Source organism: Orcinus orca, chromosome 1 (assembly GCF_937001465.1).
Source record: "Orcinus orca chromosome 1, mOrcOrc1.1, whole genome shotgun sequence".
Taxonomy (NCBI): Eukaryota; Metazoa; Chordata; class Mammalia; order Artiodactyla; family Delphinidae; genus Orcinus; species Orcinus orca.
In genome coordinates this window covers 170554462-170567230 of record NC_064559.1, presented here as the reverse complement: position 1 = coordinate 170567230, position 12769 = coordinate 170554462, and the positions used below count along the sequence as shown (strand labels likewise).

General features: G+C 40.4%; 1 protein-coding gene across 3 annotated transcripts in view; it reads right to left on the bottom strand.

Moving 5' to 3' along the window:
• FAF1 (Fas associated factor 1) overlaps nt 1-12769 on the bottom strand; it is a 490154-nt gene extending 477385 nt beyond the window's left edge. For 2 of the 3 annotated variants that reach the window (XM_033435552.2, XM_012534460.3), the window contains exon 1: nt 12295-12767. In XM_033435552.2, coding sequence (XP_033291443.1) covers nt 12295-12339 — 45 coding nt within the window. In that variant the 5' untranslated portion in view covers nt 12340-12767. Of the gene's footprint in view, nt 1-12294 lie in introns of all 3 variants that reach the window. The other variant, XM_049700116.1, reaches the window with a different exon arrangement.

Sequence of the window (12769 nt, the reverse complement as noted above, 5' to 3'; positions counted from 1 at the left end):
CCAGAAGGAAGAAGTGTAGGGCAATTTTATCAACCATAACAACTCTGGTCAGTGACTTGAGGCTGACCTGAATGCTTTCCAGGGCCACTTCAGCTAAAAAGTTAGGAATAATTTTGAAATACCTATTCTAATTGAATGACTTCCCTCAGAGAGATAACTGTCCACAGGGTGCACATAAATAACAAATCAGAAATCACTCTGGGAAGCTTCCCCAAGGAACCAAGGATAGGCTCTCATTTTTGAGATATCTCCGCAGTCATATGAAGGCTACAAGATCTACTGGTGGTGTTTACTTAACCATTCAAAAGGTGCAAGAGTCCATATTTTTAGGAGGGAGGCAAATTAATGCGTGGTTTCCACATACGAAATACAGTCCTCAGGGCAGACACAGTGCACCTAGATAGAGTGGGTTGTTTACAATTGTTGGGTCCTTCCAAGTGGGACCTATATCAGTCTGGGAGGCACTGTCAACTTGTGTCCTAACATGGCCTCCCATCCAAGTGGTGGTCCTTAGGGTTCCCAGTTCAATTCCAGCAACTGAGCCTAGTCCTTGTTTTTGAAAGGAATTAATGAAGTTAATATAAACTGTCCCATTTGTGCAGGCCACCAGTAATCTGCCCTACAGAATCTCTGAGTGAAGGCTATGGTATGGGGGTGGGGTAGGCATCAGGAAGTGTTGACAGGTGTTTTGCAAGAAGGTAAAAAAGCTGAGGGCCAACCCCTGGTATTTCCAATAGACCTTTCAGTAAGGTTAAGAGGAATGACAATCAAATAGCTATCAGAGCCCTCTAATGGGGCTTGGCAGATCCAGCAGTCGACTGAGTTGAATGTGCCTGCAACAGTTTGGAAGAGCTGTACCAGGCATTTTCCTTCATAAGGAAGGCTTCAAGTTCGGTTCAGAAAAACAAAGAACATTAATGTCTTTCCTTTCCCCGAACTTTCTGGGGTCTAAGGCGATCCTTCCCCAGGCGTCAAGATTGTTGCTTTACCTCCACTGCCACAAAATCATATGTCCCCTTCCAGTAGCTATAATTTCATCTTCTTTCAATCATCTCCTAATTACACGCAGGCCTTTTACCTGGAAATGTCAGGTGCAAGATGGTCAAGGGAATTTTCATAAAATGTACAGAAACCCATTTATGGTCCCTACTGATCCACACAAGCCACCATAGGGAGGCTCAGCAAGCAGTGTACTCAACCAAGTGGTCATTATCCTTATGATCTAGGACCATGTCAACCCAACAAGAAAACCCAGGTAGCTGAACCAGAATTCAGTTTAAATCCCCTACACCACCTTTTGGCAAGCTGCCACACAGAAGGTATATCAACAGGCTGGCAGTGAGTTGCTGCTAGGAGAAATAAAGAAGCATCATGCCCAGAAATGGTCAGGGTGGAATCCTGAATTTTCAAAATAGAGCTACATAACCTCCCACCCCTTCCATTCTGATCGTTACCCAGGAAGTAGCCAAGATGAAATGATCCCTTTCTGGAGATAGCTGCATTCAGTGACCAAACTGGCTTACTGAGGAGGAAGTTATTCCAGCAGTCAACATTTGTCCACATACCAAATGCCTGTGAATGGCAGAGGGCATGAAAGGCCCCTCAAATATCTTGACTATCAGCTCACTAATACAATAAAAATGGTGCAATAAAATGTGCACCACTGCCAGACTGCAAATGGTCCAGAAAGCTGGAAAGCATAACGCAATTAGTTTCAAGGGTCAAAATGGTGTAGCCAGTCAGCTAACTGGACTAAAAACAACAACAACACTACCAGAAAAAGTGTCAACAGCAGTGAGGCACCACTGATACCTCAGAGAGGGAGGTCAAAGGCCCAATTTATTTAATCTGCCGAAACAGGCAGGGGCCACATCCCATGTAATGTAGCTTCTCTCATTATATGGCAAACAGGTCAACTTTTGGCAGGAGTCACAAGTCTGGCATGCAATGGTACCCCCTGCATCAGAAATATAGTCTTTTACTTTACACACTTTATGACAGTTGATATGCTGTCACATCTGATACAATGACGGATCCTGGCAACAATGATGGCTCTGGGCAGTGCAGGCTCAATCAGAAGCTTGATTCCAGGGGGCTTCATCAGAGAAAAGGCCCTTACTGTGGGCATCTACATGAGTGATCCAGACAGTCTGATCAGCAGCTATAATTTGTTTCCATAGTTCACAGCTTCAAAGAAAGCAGTCTTTAATCTGCCAGTCTATAGTTTCCAAGTGGCAGACCAAATAGCTAGGCCGTTGGCAACATGCCAAGGGTCAGCAAAAATACAAGTTCATGAAGGAGAGTACAGGCCAGACCTATAAGAACAGCCTTGCGTTCTGTCCACTGAACACAGCAATTACAGTCATTACCAGTCTGCATAGCTGGTGCAAAGGCTGAACAGCCACAAAAGATGAGCAGACACAATCAGTTTCAGCTTGGCTGAACCACTGGTGAACCAGGACAAGGTTTAGGGAAACCTCAATAAATTGAGGACCTCATTGAGTCAGTGGCTTTGCTTCAGACAGTGAAGTTGGGAAGGAGGGGCCCCAAAGGAGGGGCTGAGCCACAAGACATTCTGTACCCCCATCCTCTTATCTCTCAGACAAACTAGTGAAAGTTCTAACAACTTTGCTTTCTGCCCACAGCAACTGCAAATTACACACATCTGTAAATGTCTGAAAGGAGGCAGAGCCTTCTGCCCAGCCAGGACAAATCTTAGTGCTAGTTGTTACATTGTGAGGAGTCTGAACTTGACTCTGACTGACAGACTGGTGAAAAAAATTCCCTCTATCAGAGAGGATATTTGAGGGTTGTTGAGAGTTAGCCTCAACCAGAGGAATGTTCAGGCAGCTGTCTTTGAACCTACTTCCTGGTACTCAGTCTGCAACCACCTCCTTAATTCCTCCTCATTAACAGGCAAGGAAGTAGAGAACCACTTAACAATTTTGTCAACATGTTCACTACTAATTCCCATGGACTTCCCTCAAATTATTAACCAGCCTATAAGGCCCTCACCCTTCCTCTTCCAGAAACCTATGTTTCTGTCAACATCCCATCCTTGTTGCCAGAACTATTAAGAGCAGAGAAGGATCTGAGATTTTTACCCTACTTGCAAACTAAGTTAGAGCCTGTCAGTTTCATAGATGCTGGCAGAAGAGCTAGACTCCTGGGTTGGAGACAATGAACTTTATGACTCATGGCAATATTTGTAGTCAGAATATCCTTGCACAGTTTCCCAGTCCCATTTCCCACAGGGTGACACAAAGTAGGCCAAGTGATACCTGCACACACAGTGGACTGTGTTACAGAAGAGGAACCTAGAGCCTAGAGAACCCAAATCTTTTAAAATAGATACTATGCATGCCTGCTCTTTGCTCCAGAGAGAGACATTACCTCTGTCTTCCAAGGCTGCTCACTATACAAATATCCTTGAAAACATAGTCAGGAGCAAAAAGTCAGTGCCTGTGCTCACAAGACATTACAGAAGCCACGGAGAACTGTATCTCTGGATCCTAAGACAGGGTCACTGCAGAATTCAGATGTTAAGAACCTAGCACAGGGACTTCCCTGGCGGTCCAGTGGTTAAGTCTCCCGCGCTTCCACTGTAGGGGGCACAGGTTCGATCCCTAGTCGGGGAACTAAGATCCTGAATGCCTTGTGGCCAAAAAAAAAAAGAAAATTTCTTGAACTGAATAAAATTGAGAATACAACATATCAACTTAAAAAAAAAAAAAGAACCTAGCACAATATCTGGCACATACAAATCAATCAAAAGCTATATGCTAATATTATTATTCCTTCCTCATTAAACCTAAAATAAAAATGCTCAATTGTGTTTCCATCTCACTTTAACTAGATGCCAAAGAATATCACTAAAATTGGCTTAAAAAAAAAAAAGTTCAACCACTACTTTTCCCTTGGGAGAAAGAGAATGGGGAGCCAGGAGGACACAAGAGACAAAACTTTCCTCTCACTAACACTTTTCAACTTCAGTCATTAAACCAGGTGAACTGCAGAGGGAAAAAAAACAGGTGACTGGAACCTAACTCTAATGCCATTAAGGTACATATAACCTGCAAACTTTTCCACTTTTCCTTACCACAACTTGACATCTCATTCTTTCTATCTCAATTATTCCTCTATAACCACAAATAAGTATAAAGACAGGTACAATTATTCTGTTAATTTTGCTTCTTGCAATTATCTCAAACTTACCTAGAAGTCAATGACTAATGATTTAACATGGTAAGCAATTTTTATTTGAAATTAGAATTTCTGCCTTAAAAAACAGTTTGAGAGTGAAAACATAATCAGGAAGAATGGCTAACATGTAGCAATTCAGCAACAGCATTCAAACTTTACAAATATGGCCTCAGGCCGTATATTTTGTCACATTAACTTACTGAGCACTCTATAAAAGCTAAAACAGAGTGTGGGTGTTTTGTACTTCTCTATAAATGGGTCACCTTGAAGTTATAACCCTCAATTTAATAAACTAGTCTAATTTTTATTCTCACAGTGACAGAGTTTCTTATTCAAAACCATATGTCAGAAAATGGTAGATGCTTAAAAATACATAATTTACAATTCTACTCCATTTACTTGTACCATAACAGCCAATATTCATAATATTTCTTCAAAAAATATTCACGGAGCACCTCTTAATAGATACTATAGGAACAGTGGTTAAGACCCAAGCAGCTGTTCACTCAGAGCTGACAGTAGGGAAAAGAAACATGTTAAGTGATTACTGACAATCTGATATAAGACTCAAAAGAGAAATTTTTGAGAATTTCAGAAACTTTTCAGAATTTTTTGAGAAATTCTCTTATTTCTGATATAAAAGAAATATGTACAAGATATATAAGAAGAAATGATTAACACTAACTGGGCACAGAGTACTGATGTTTTATAAACAAAAGGTAGGCAATAATTTTGAACAATAAATAGAAGTTTTCCAAAGGGACACGGAAAACTACGGGTTCAAACATGTGGAGTCATGAAACAGCATGTTTTATTATGAGCATCAAGTATATACTGAAAAACTCAAATTTTCCTAAGCCAAAAAATGGAAGAGTACTTAAGATCACAAAATCAAACAATCACAGGAATGGATGTAACCTCAAAAATCATCTAGATCAGTTTTTCTCAAGTGTAGTCCTTGGATCCAGCAACATCAGCATAACCTGGGAACCTGGCAGAAATGCAAATTTGCAGGCCCCACCCAAGATCCACTGAATCAAAAATTCTGGGCTCCAGTAATCTGTGATTTAACAAGCCCTCCCACTTATTCTTATGTAAGCTAAAGTTTGAGAACCACTGATTTAGATCAAGGGTTTTCAGAATTACTGAAATTCTTGGGCAGATAATTCTTCATTGTCACAAGATGTCTACTGCATTATACAATGTTTAACAGAACCCCTGGCCTCTACCCACTAAATGCTATTAGCACCCCGCAGTTGTGATAGCCAAAAATTTCTCTAGAAATTGTCTAATGTTCTCTGGGGAACAGAAATCATTCAAAGTTGAAAACCACTTATCTAGACCAGGGATCAGTAAACTTTCCTATATGGGGCAGGGTAAATATACTGGGCTTTGCAGGTCATGCAATCAACTATTCAACTCTGCTAATGAGGGCAAAAGTGGCCAGAGACAGTATGTAAATGAACATGAAAGACTGCCTTCCAATAAGACTTGCTGACAAAAAATCTGGTGATTTGGCCCTCAGGATGTAGTTTGCTGACCCCTAAGCTAGATAAATTACTTAAATTATAACTGAATGTCCTCAACCCCACTGCTGCCAACTGATTATCCAGACTCTATTTGAACACCTAATCTAGTCTAATCTTCTGTGTTCAAGTAGATATGGGTCTAAGCAGATCTACATTTTATAGACTGAATAACTGACACCCAGAAAGGATAAATGACTTGCTCAGAAAACCACAGCCAAAACAAAGCACAAAAACAAGTGCTCTAGTCTGCCTAAGTGCAATGTTCTAACTGCCTCCTATAGAGAAGTAACCATGTGTACCTGTGAGGCATTCAAATGTTCTAACACTTTGCAGTTACTAAAACCTAGAAAGAAAAGTATTGATTTCAAAAGAAAGTATTGATTTCAGGTGGGTGGGGGACGTAGATAACTTTATCTTAAAAGCTCAAATAGTAAATATTTTAAGCTTGTGGGCCATGAAGTCTCTGTCTCAACTACTCACCTCTGTCACTGCAGCAAGAGAGCAGTCATAGACAATAGGTAAATGAGTGTGCCAATAAATCTTTATGTATAAAAACAGGCAACCAGCTAACAGGCTACAATTTCCTGACCCCTGAACTACAGAGTCCATAAAACCTGTCTGGCAAACAACAGGCATCAACCGAACCATGCTCAACAAATCTGAAGTCTCTCCATTCCATGGCTTCTGATCACCTGTGAGCTTAGAAGCATGGCACTGAACTGGAATGGCAGTTTAGGAACGATCAGTCCCTCCCTTCCTCCCTTCCTCCTTCCCACCTTCCCTCCCTCCTTCCCTTCCTGCTGGCATGTCTGCTATATGCCAGGCACTGTTAATTTATTTTCTATGTAAGTTTTAACAATTTGGACAAATTTCTAAGTGGTGGGTCTCATTTTCCTCTAAACGTCCAAGCTATTTGACAAATTAAGCTAGAAAATGAACACTCTTATGTACACCTGGATAAAATCTTTGTTTCAAACCAGTTCATGACCGTGGACAAGTCACTTCCTTTTTCAGGGTCTCAACGTCCACGAAAGGAAAAATGAGAAGCTAGAAATAGATGATCTCTGAAGTCCCCTGCAGAGAACAAGTGCATACTTTAAAACTGTCAACAATGGGGCTTCCCCGGTGGCACAGTGGTTCAGAGTCCGCCTGCCGATGCAGGGGACGCGGGTTCGTGCCCCGGTCCGGGAGGATCCCGCGTGCCGCGGAGCAGCTGGGCCCGTGGGCCATGGCCGCTGGGCCTGCACGTCCGGAGCCTGTGCTCCGCAACGGGAGAGGCCACAGCAGTGAGAGGCCCGCGTACCGCAAAAAAAAAAAAAAACTGTCAACAATGAAAATAACAGCTAAAATTTATTAAAACACTTTCTATGTCAGATACCTGTTCTAATCACTTTACATTAACCCTTTTTTCATATGGGAAAACTGAAGCAAAGTGGTGTGAAGTAACTGGTCAAAAATCACAAGATGAGTGAATGGCAGAGCTGTGATTTAAATCTAAGTAATCTGACATCAAAGGCCATGCTCTTAACCACTAACTACTAAACTTTAATCTACATGCCAAAACCTTATTTTCCCAATGACCAACAATCCAGACACAAAACAATATGCTTTGTCCCTCTAAAAATGAAGGGGACAGTGAAGAAAGGAAAGAAAGAATACTAACAAGACTACTTTCTGCCATAGTTCTATCTCCTACCCAAGGTAACATCCCAGGAAATAAAGATGATGTTCCATGAATACTTAGTTTGGTCCCTCATCCACAACATCACCAAGGATACCTATCTGTCTGGATCGATACCATTTCTACTCGCAGTCTGGTATCCTCTTTTGTAGAAAATATCTCTTTGCGTCAAACTAAAAAAGAAAGAAGAGTGATTCACAGCTTCATTTAGAAGGAAAAAGTGTAATGTAATGAAAGGGCAGAAATTACCTACAAGTAACTTACCAGTAGTGTCATGGAAGAGTCCATGCTTCAAAGAGGAGTTGATAGGCAAATGAAAACTCACTACATCCCATAGTGATAGTCCAATACATGTAAATGTACAAAGCAATTTAGGCAGCAAAGGTATTACTAGCTGGAAAGACCAGGAGTAGAAAACAAAGCCACAATTGTGTCATCCAGGATATACAACTGAAAGTAACATCAAAATCAGTGCCAAACTAGAGAAGAAATAAAGGTACTCTTAATATGTGACCAATGGAACTAGATTCAGAACGAATACTTTTTTAGAAAGGCAGATAAGTTTTGTTTATGATAAAGTCTGATAGAAAATATTACTACTAGTGAAAGTTATTTTTTCTTCACTTGAGTAGAGCTATGATCTATGTATCTATATTATCAGTAACAAAGAAACATAAATAGAAAAACATGAGACCCACATGTGACACTAATCTAAATGGGTACACCACTCATTTTGTTCCCAAAGGAAAATTATAAGTAAAAAAAAGTATCTTAGAGGAAAAAGAATTTACCATGGCATTAACTGAAAGGTTAAAGGGGTGGGGGAAGGAGAAGACTCATTTTTTTGTTCATCTAGACCCAAAGTAAGAGGTAACTAATTACTGAAATTATTAAATAGCAACCGCAATTTTGTTTGGATAAATGTTTTCACATCTGTAAGCAAATCGAATACAGTCTCAAAAGTTTGTTTGATCAAATGATTTTTGCTCTATACCTCAACCTTAATGAATTATACAATTACAAAAAGAAAAAGATTTGGAACTTGCACCTGAATGCATCTGTTATAAAAAAAACTTTAAGGAAGAAGAAAAAAAAAAACCTCTCTTGATTCATCAGTGTCTGCCTGTTTTTTAAACCCAGGAAATTCCTTTACACCCCCTCCTGGTTCTGGTCAGCCAAAACTGTAGGTGTACTAGTCTAGTCATTCCTTTACCAGTAATATACTATGCTAACACTATTTACATTTATAGCTGATTTCTGTTGGACTATTCCAAGTTCTAAACTCATTTGTTCAGAGTGGAATTTACAAATTAATTAAACACTACACTGTCATTCTCTCCATTCAAACTTTTGGTGGTGCAGCCACTATGTAAAACAGTATGGCGGTTCCTAAAAAAATTAAAAATAGAAATACCATATGATTCAACAATTCTACTTCTGGGTATACACCCCAAAGAATAAAAACAGGGACTTAAAGAGATATTTGTACATCCATGTACAGCATTAATGATTCATGATAGCCAAAACATAGGGAAAAAGTGTCCATTGTCAGATGAACAGATCAACAAAATATGGTAAATACATGAAATGAAATATTATTCAGCCTTAAAAAGGAAGGAAATTCTGACACATGCTACAAAATTGGGGCCATTATTCTAACTGAAATAAGCCAGTCACAAAAGAACACATACTGTATGATTCCACTTATTAGAGGTACCTAGAGCATTCACATTCACAGAGAAAGAATGGTGGTTGCCAGGGGCTGGGGAGAAGGAAGAATGGGAAATTACTGTTTAATGGGTAGAGAGTTACAGTTTTGCAAGATAAAAAGAGTTCTGAAGATGGCTGGTGGTGATGACTGCACAACAATGTGAATGTACTTAATGTCACTGAACTGGACACGTACTGATAAAAATGGTTAAGATGGCACATTTTATGTTATTGTGTATTTCACCACAATTTAAATTTTTTTCCTACTGGCAGCTGTTCTTACTTGGGGGAAAAAATCTTCTAGAGGACAATTTGGAATATATTTGCTTTGTAATTAGTTCACTCACCTACAAAGTCTCAAATCTACCCCATTAAGTCTGAGCTGAACTCTTCCATCCACTACTTATCTCATTACAAGAAACCAGGCAATTTATTTTTTAAATTATAGCTCAAGACTTGGAATGTAGATGCTTGGATGATACTGGCTTCTTCTATAACTGGGCAAATCAATTTCCCCAGCCAAAAGTGAGCATAGTAAAATTATGTTGTTTACTTCATATGACTGTGAAAATTAATAATAGTTTTGAGAGCTCAGTGCTGCTCTTGTAGAAAGGGACATGATTTTTAAATGTGACTAGATTTTAAAAATAAATAAGTTTAAGATTTTGATTATTGCTGGAAAATACAATGTCTAAATATGGGAAAGTTTTTGAGAAGGATTTTGTATTCTCTATTTCCACTCAATAAACAAAGGACTTCTGTTGAAATCAGTGGCGGAGTGGCTAACAATCATATGAGGTAAATAGAACATAATTTTACTATTTTCACTTTTGGGTAGGGAAATTGATTTGACCAGTTATAGAAGAAGCCAGTCTCATCCAAGCATCTACATTCCAAGTCTTGAGCTATAATTTAAAAAATAAATTGCCTGGTTTCTGATAACTGGATAAATGCTAATTTTTTAAAGTCAATTCTAAAAAACTTTTACATAATATTTTTTAAAAGTAAGAAAAATCCTTTTTTTAAATTTTTATTTCATATTGGAGTATAGTTGAGTTACAATGTTGTGCTAGTTTCAGGTGTACAGCAAAGTGAAGAATAATCCATTTTAAAACCAAGTCCACAAGAATAAACTCATCTGGAATCATCATTTGTAAGAGGAATACAAGGTTCCTAAAATACACAAAAGGCTAACGTGCTTGTGCATAGTTTTCTAAATAACTTTTATTCTACCAGTAATGTTCTCCTGCCTATTTGACAATATGCAATTAACTCTCACCATTTGGAAAACAATTGTTCGCTGCAGATGTCATAAGCTTTTTCCAATTTGTAAACAATTGTTCACAGCATTGCTATTGGTTTGAAGAAAAAAACTTATTAGAATGTTTTCATGCAATCAAAATAAAATCCCAAATGCTTGTCAGAAAATCTTACTTTGCCTCTGAATGCAGGAATCCTAAATTTCCAGACTGGCCGATAAAGCTAAGCATAATAATGGTCACAAATAGGAACTTCCCCAGCAGTCCAGTGGTTAAGACTCCGCGCTTCCACTGCAGGGGGCACGGGTTGGATCCCAGGTCGGGGATCTAAGATCCCATATGACACGCAGCATGGCCAAAAAATAATAATAATAATAATTGTCACAAATAATAAGAGAGCAAACAGCTACAAGTTACTAGAGGAAGTCAAAAGTTTGGTAAATCAAAACAAAGTTACAGTTACCTTAAAGCTTCTAATGAGGTAAACTATACTTTTTGTTGCTTAAAGCCATTCCTACTAGAGCAGAACAATTTTACAAAAGGATAAAATCATTCCTAGACATATAGAGTCCTTTATCACACAACTACATTCCACATTAGATAAAAGACTAACTTGAAGAATGAAAAAAAAGGTGAAAGAATTAGGCAGAAAATCTCAGGCCAATCCTAATCCTACAAAGCACCAAAATCTTGTGGTCAACTTTTATTTTCAGAACTTCTTTCTGTTTGAGTTTGAAAGTTACAGTATAATCAAATGCAGATATATGCATATTCCTAATGTAGCAGATATGACTTGAATAATTAAATGAGCAAACTCTGGAAATGGCCATCAGAATATTTAGTTGTAAAAATAAGTAACTTTAAAAATTAGAGAAAGAAAAAAGCCCAACAAAATATCAGTAAGGAAAAATATTGCCTACTATGCTAGCGTTAGACCATGTGCAATGACGGCAGTGTTAAAGGAGGGAAACGTCTGCCTATACAGAACTATAGCTTCTAAGTTAATGCCAAAATAAATGGTTAAAAATATCTCACTACAATATTTTCTTCCAACATCAAAAGGCAAAAGTGGTGTTTACAGGGTATTAGTTCTAACTCCAACTCTTTCATGAAGCATACAGCTCTACTTTCAAAGGTCCTCCCTAAAATACTTATATGCCAGTGTCACTACAGTTGAGTCAGTAAGAAATAATCTTTGCTCATCCTTAAAATTTCTCCTGGAGAAAGGACACCAACCAAGTAGTTCAAATCTGTAGAGGAAGGGAATCCACAAATATGAATTGGTAATTTATTAAGCTTGTGAACTCACTGCAAAGATACATTGATATATACAGTCTATTTGCCTCCTCCTCTTCCTACACCCCAAAGACTCCAATAAGGCATCAGTCTCAAATGTTTATTTCTCCCTCAAAACCAGCACAATGTCCCGCTACCCTCACCACCTCCTCACCATCATTCTTTTTTACTCTCCCCTTAATACATCACACCCACACTCCATACAGCACACCCTCCTCACAAACCCAAAACTCCTCACCTAAAGCACCTCATACTTAAAAGCCCCACACTTATCCTCGAATTCTACACACTACCTATAATACAGGAAACAATACAATCCACGCACAAAACAACCCGACAGAACACCCACTCACTCGACAAATACCATTCAAGCCGTACATAAGCCATTCTACACACCCCCAACATAACATAGTCCCCCACAGTTCACAACACACACACACACACACACACAGACACACACACACCACACTCACACACACCTCATGTCAGGTACCGTATAAAAACTCAAACCACACAGCACTGCAGTGCTCAAACAAACGCTGGGAAGAGGCCACCCTTTGGGCACCAGGAACCCACGAGGTTGGAGGTGAAAGGGTAACTGGGCCCGATACTTCACCTGAAAATCTGCCAGGATCATCTCTCGGTCCATGTTGGACGCCATGGCGGCTGCCGAGTTCCGCGGCTCCAGGAGCGAAGCGCGCACCCGGGCGGGAGACTGCGCCTCCTGCGGCCGTCTCCGCCGCCGCCGCCGTCGCCGCCGGGCGCCGAGGGGCTGGCGGGCGAGCCGGCGGGCGGGCCGGCGGGCCGGCGGGCGGGGCAGCGCGGGAGGCTAAGCGCTCATGCACTCGGTAACCTTCAGGCGCCTGGGCCGCTTGCCTGCGCCCCGCGGAGCCCGAGCCGCCTCAACAGGGAGGTTGGTAGGGATGAGGGTTCGGTCTTACTGTCGCCGGCCAGGATGAGGGCTGGTTGCGACAGCGCGCAGCCGGCTCCCTTCAACGGCGACAAGACCGGCGGGGGCGGGGAAAGCGAGCGAAAAAGCAGGCGGGCGAACGCCACGGCCGCCTCCGCCTCCTCCGCTTCCTCCCTGGCCG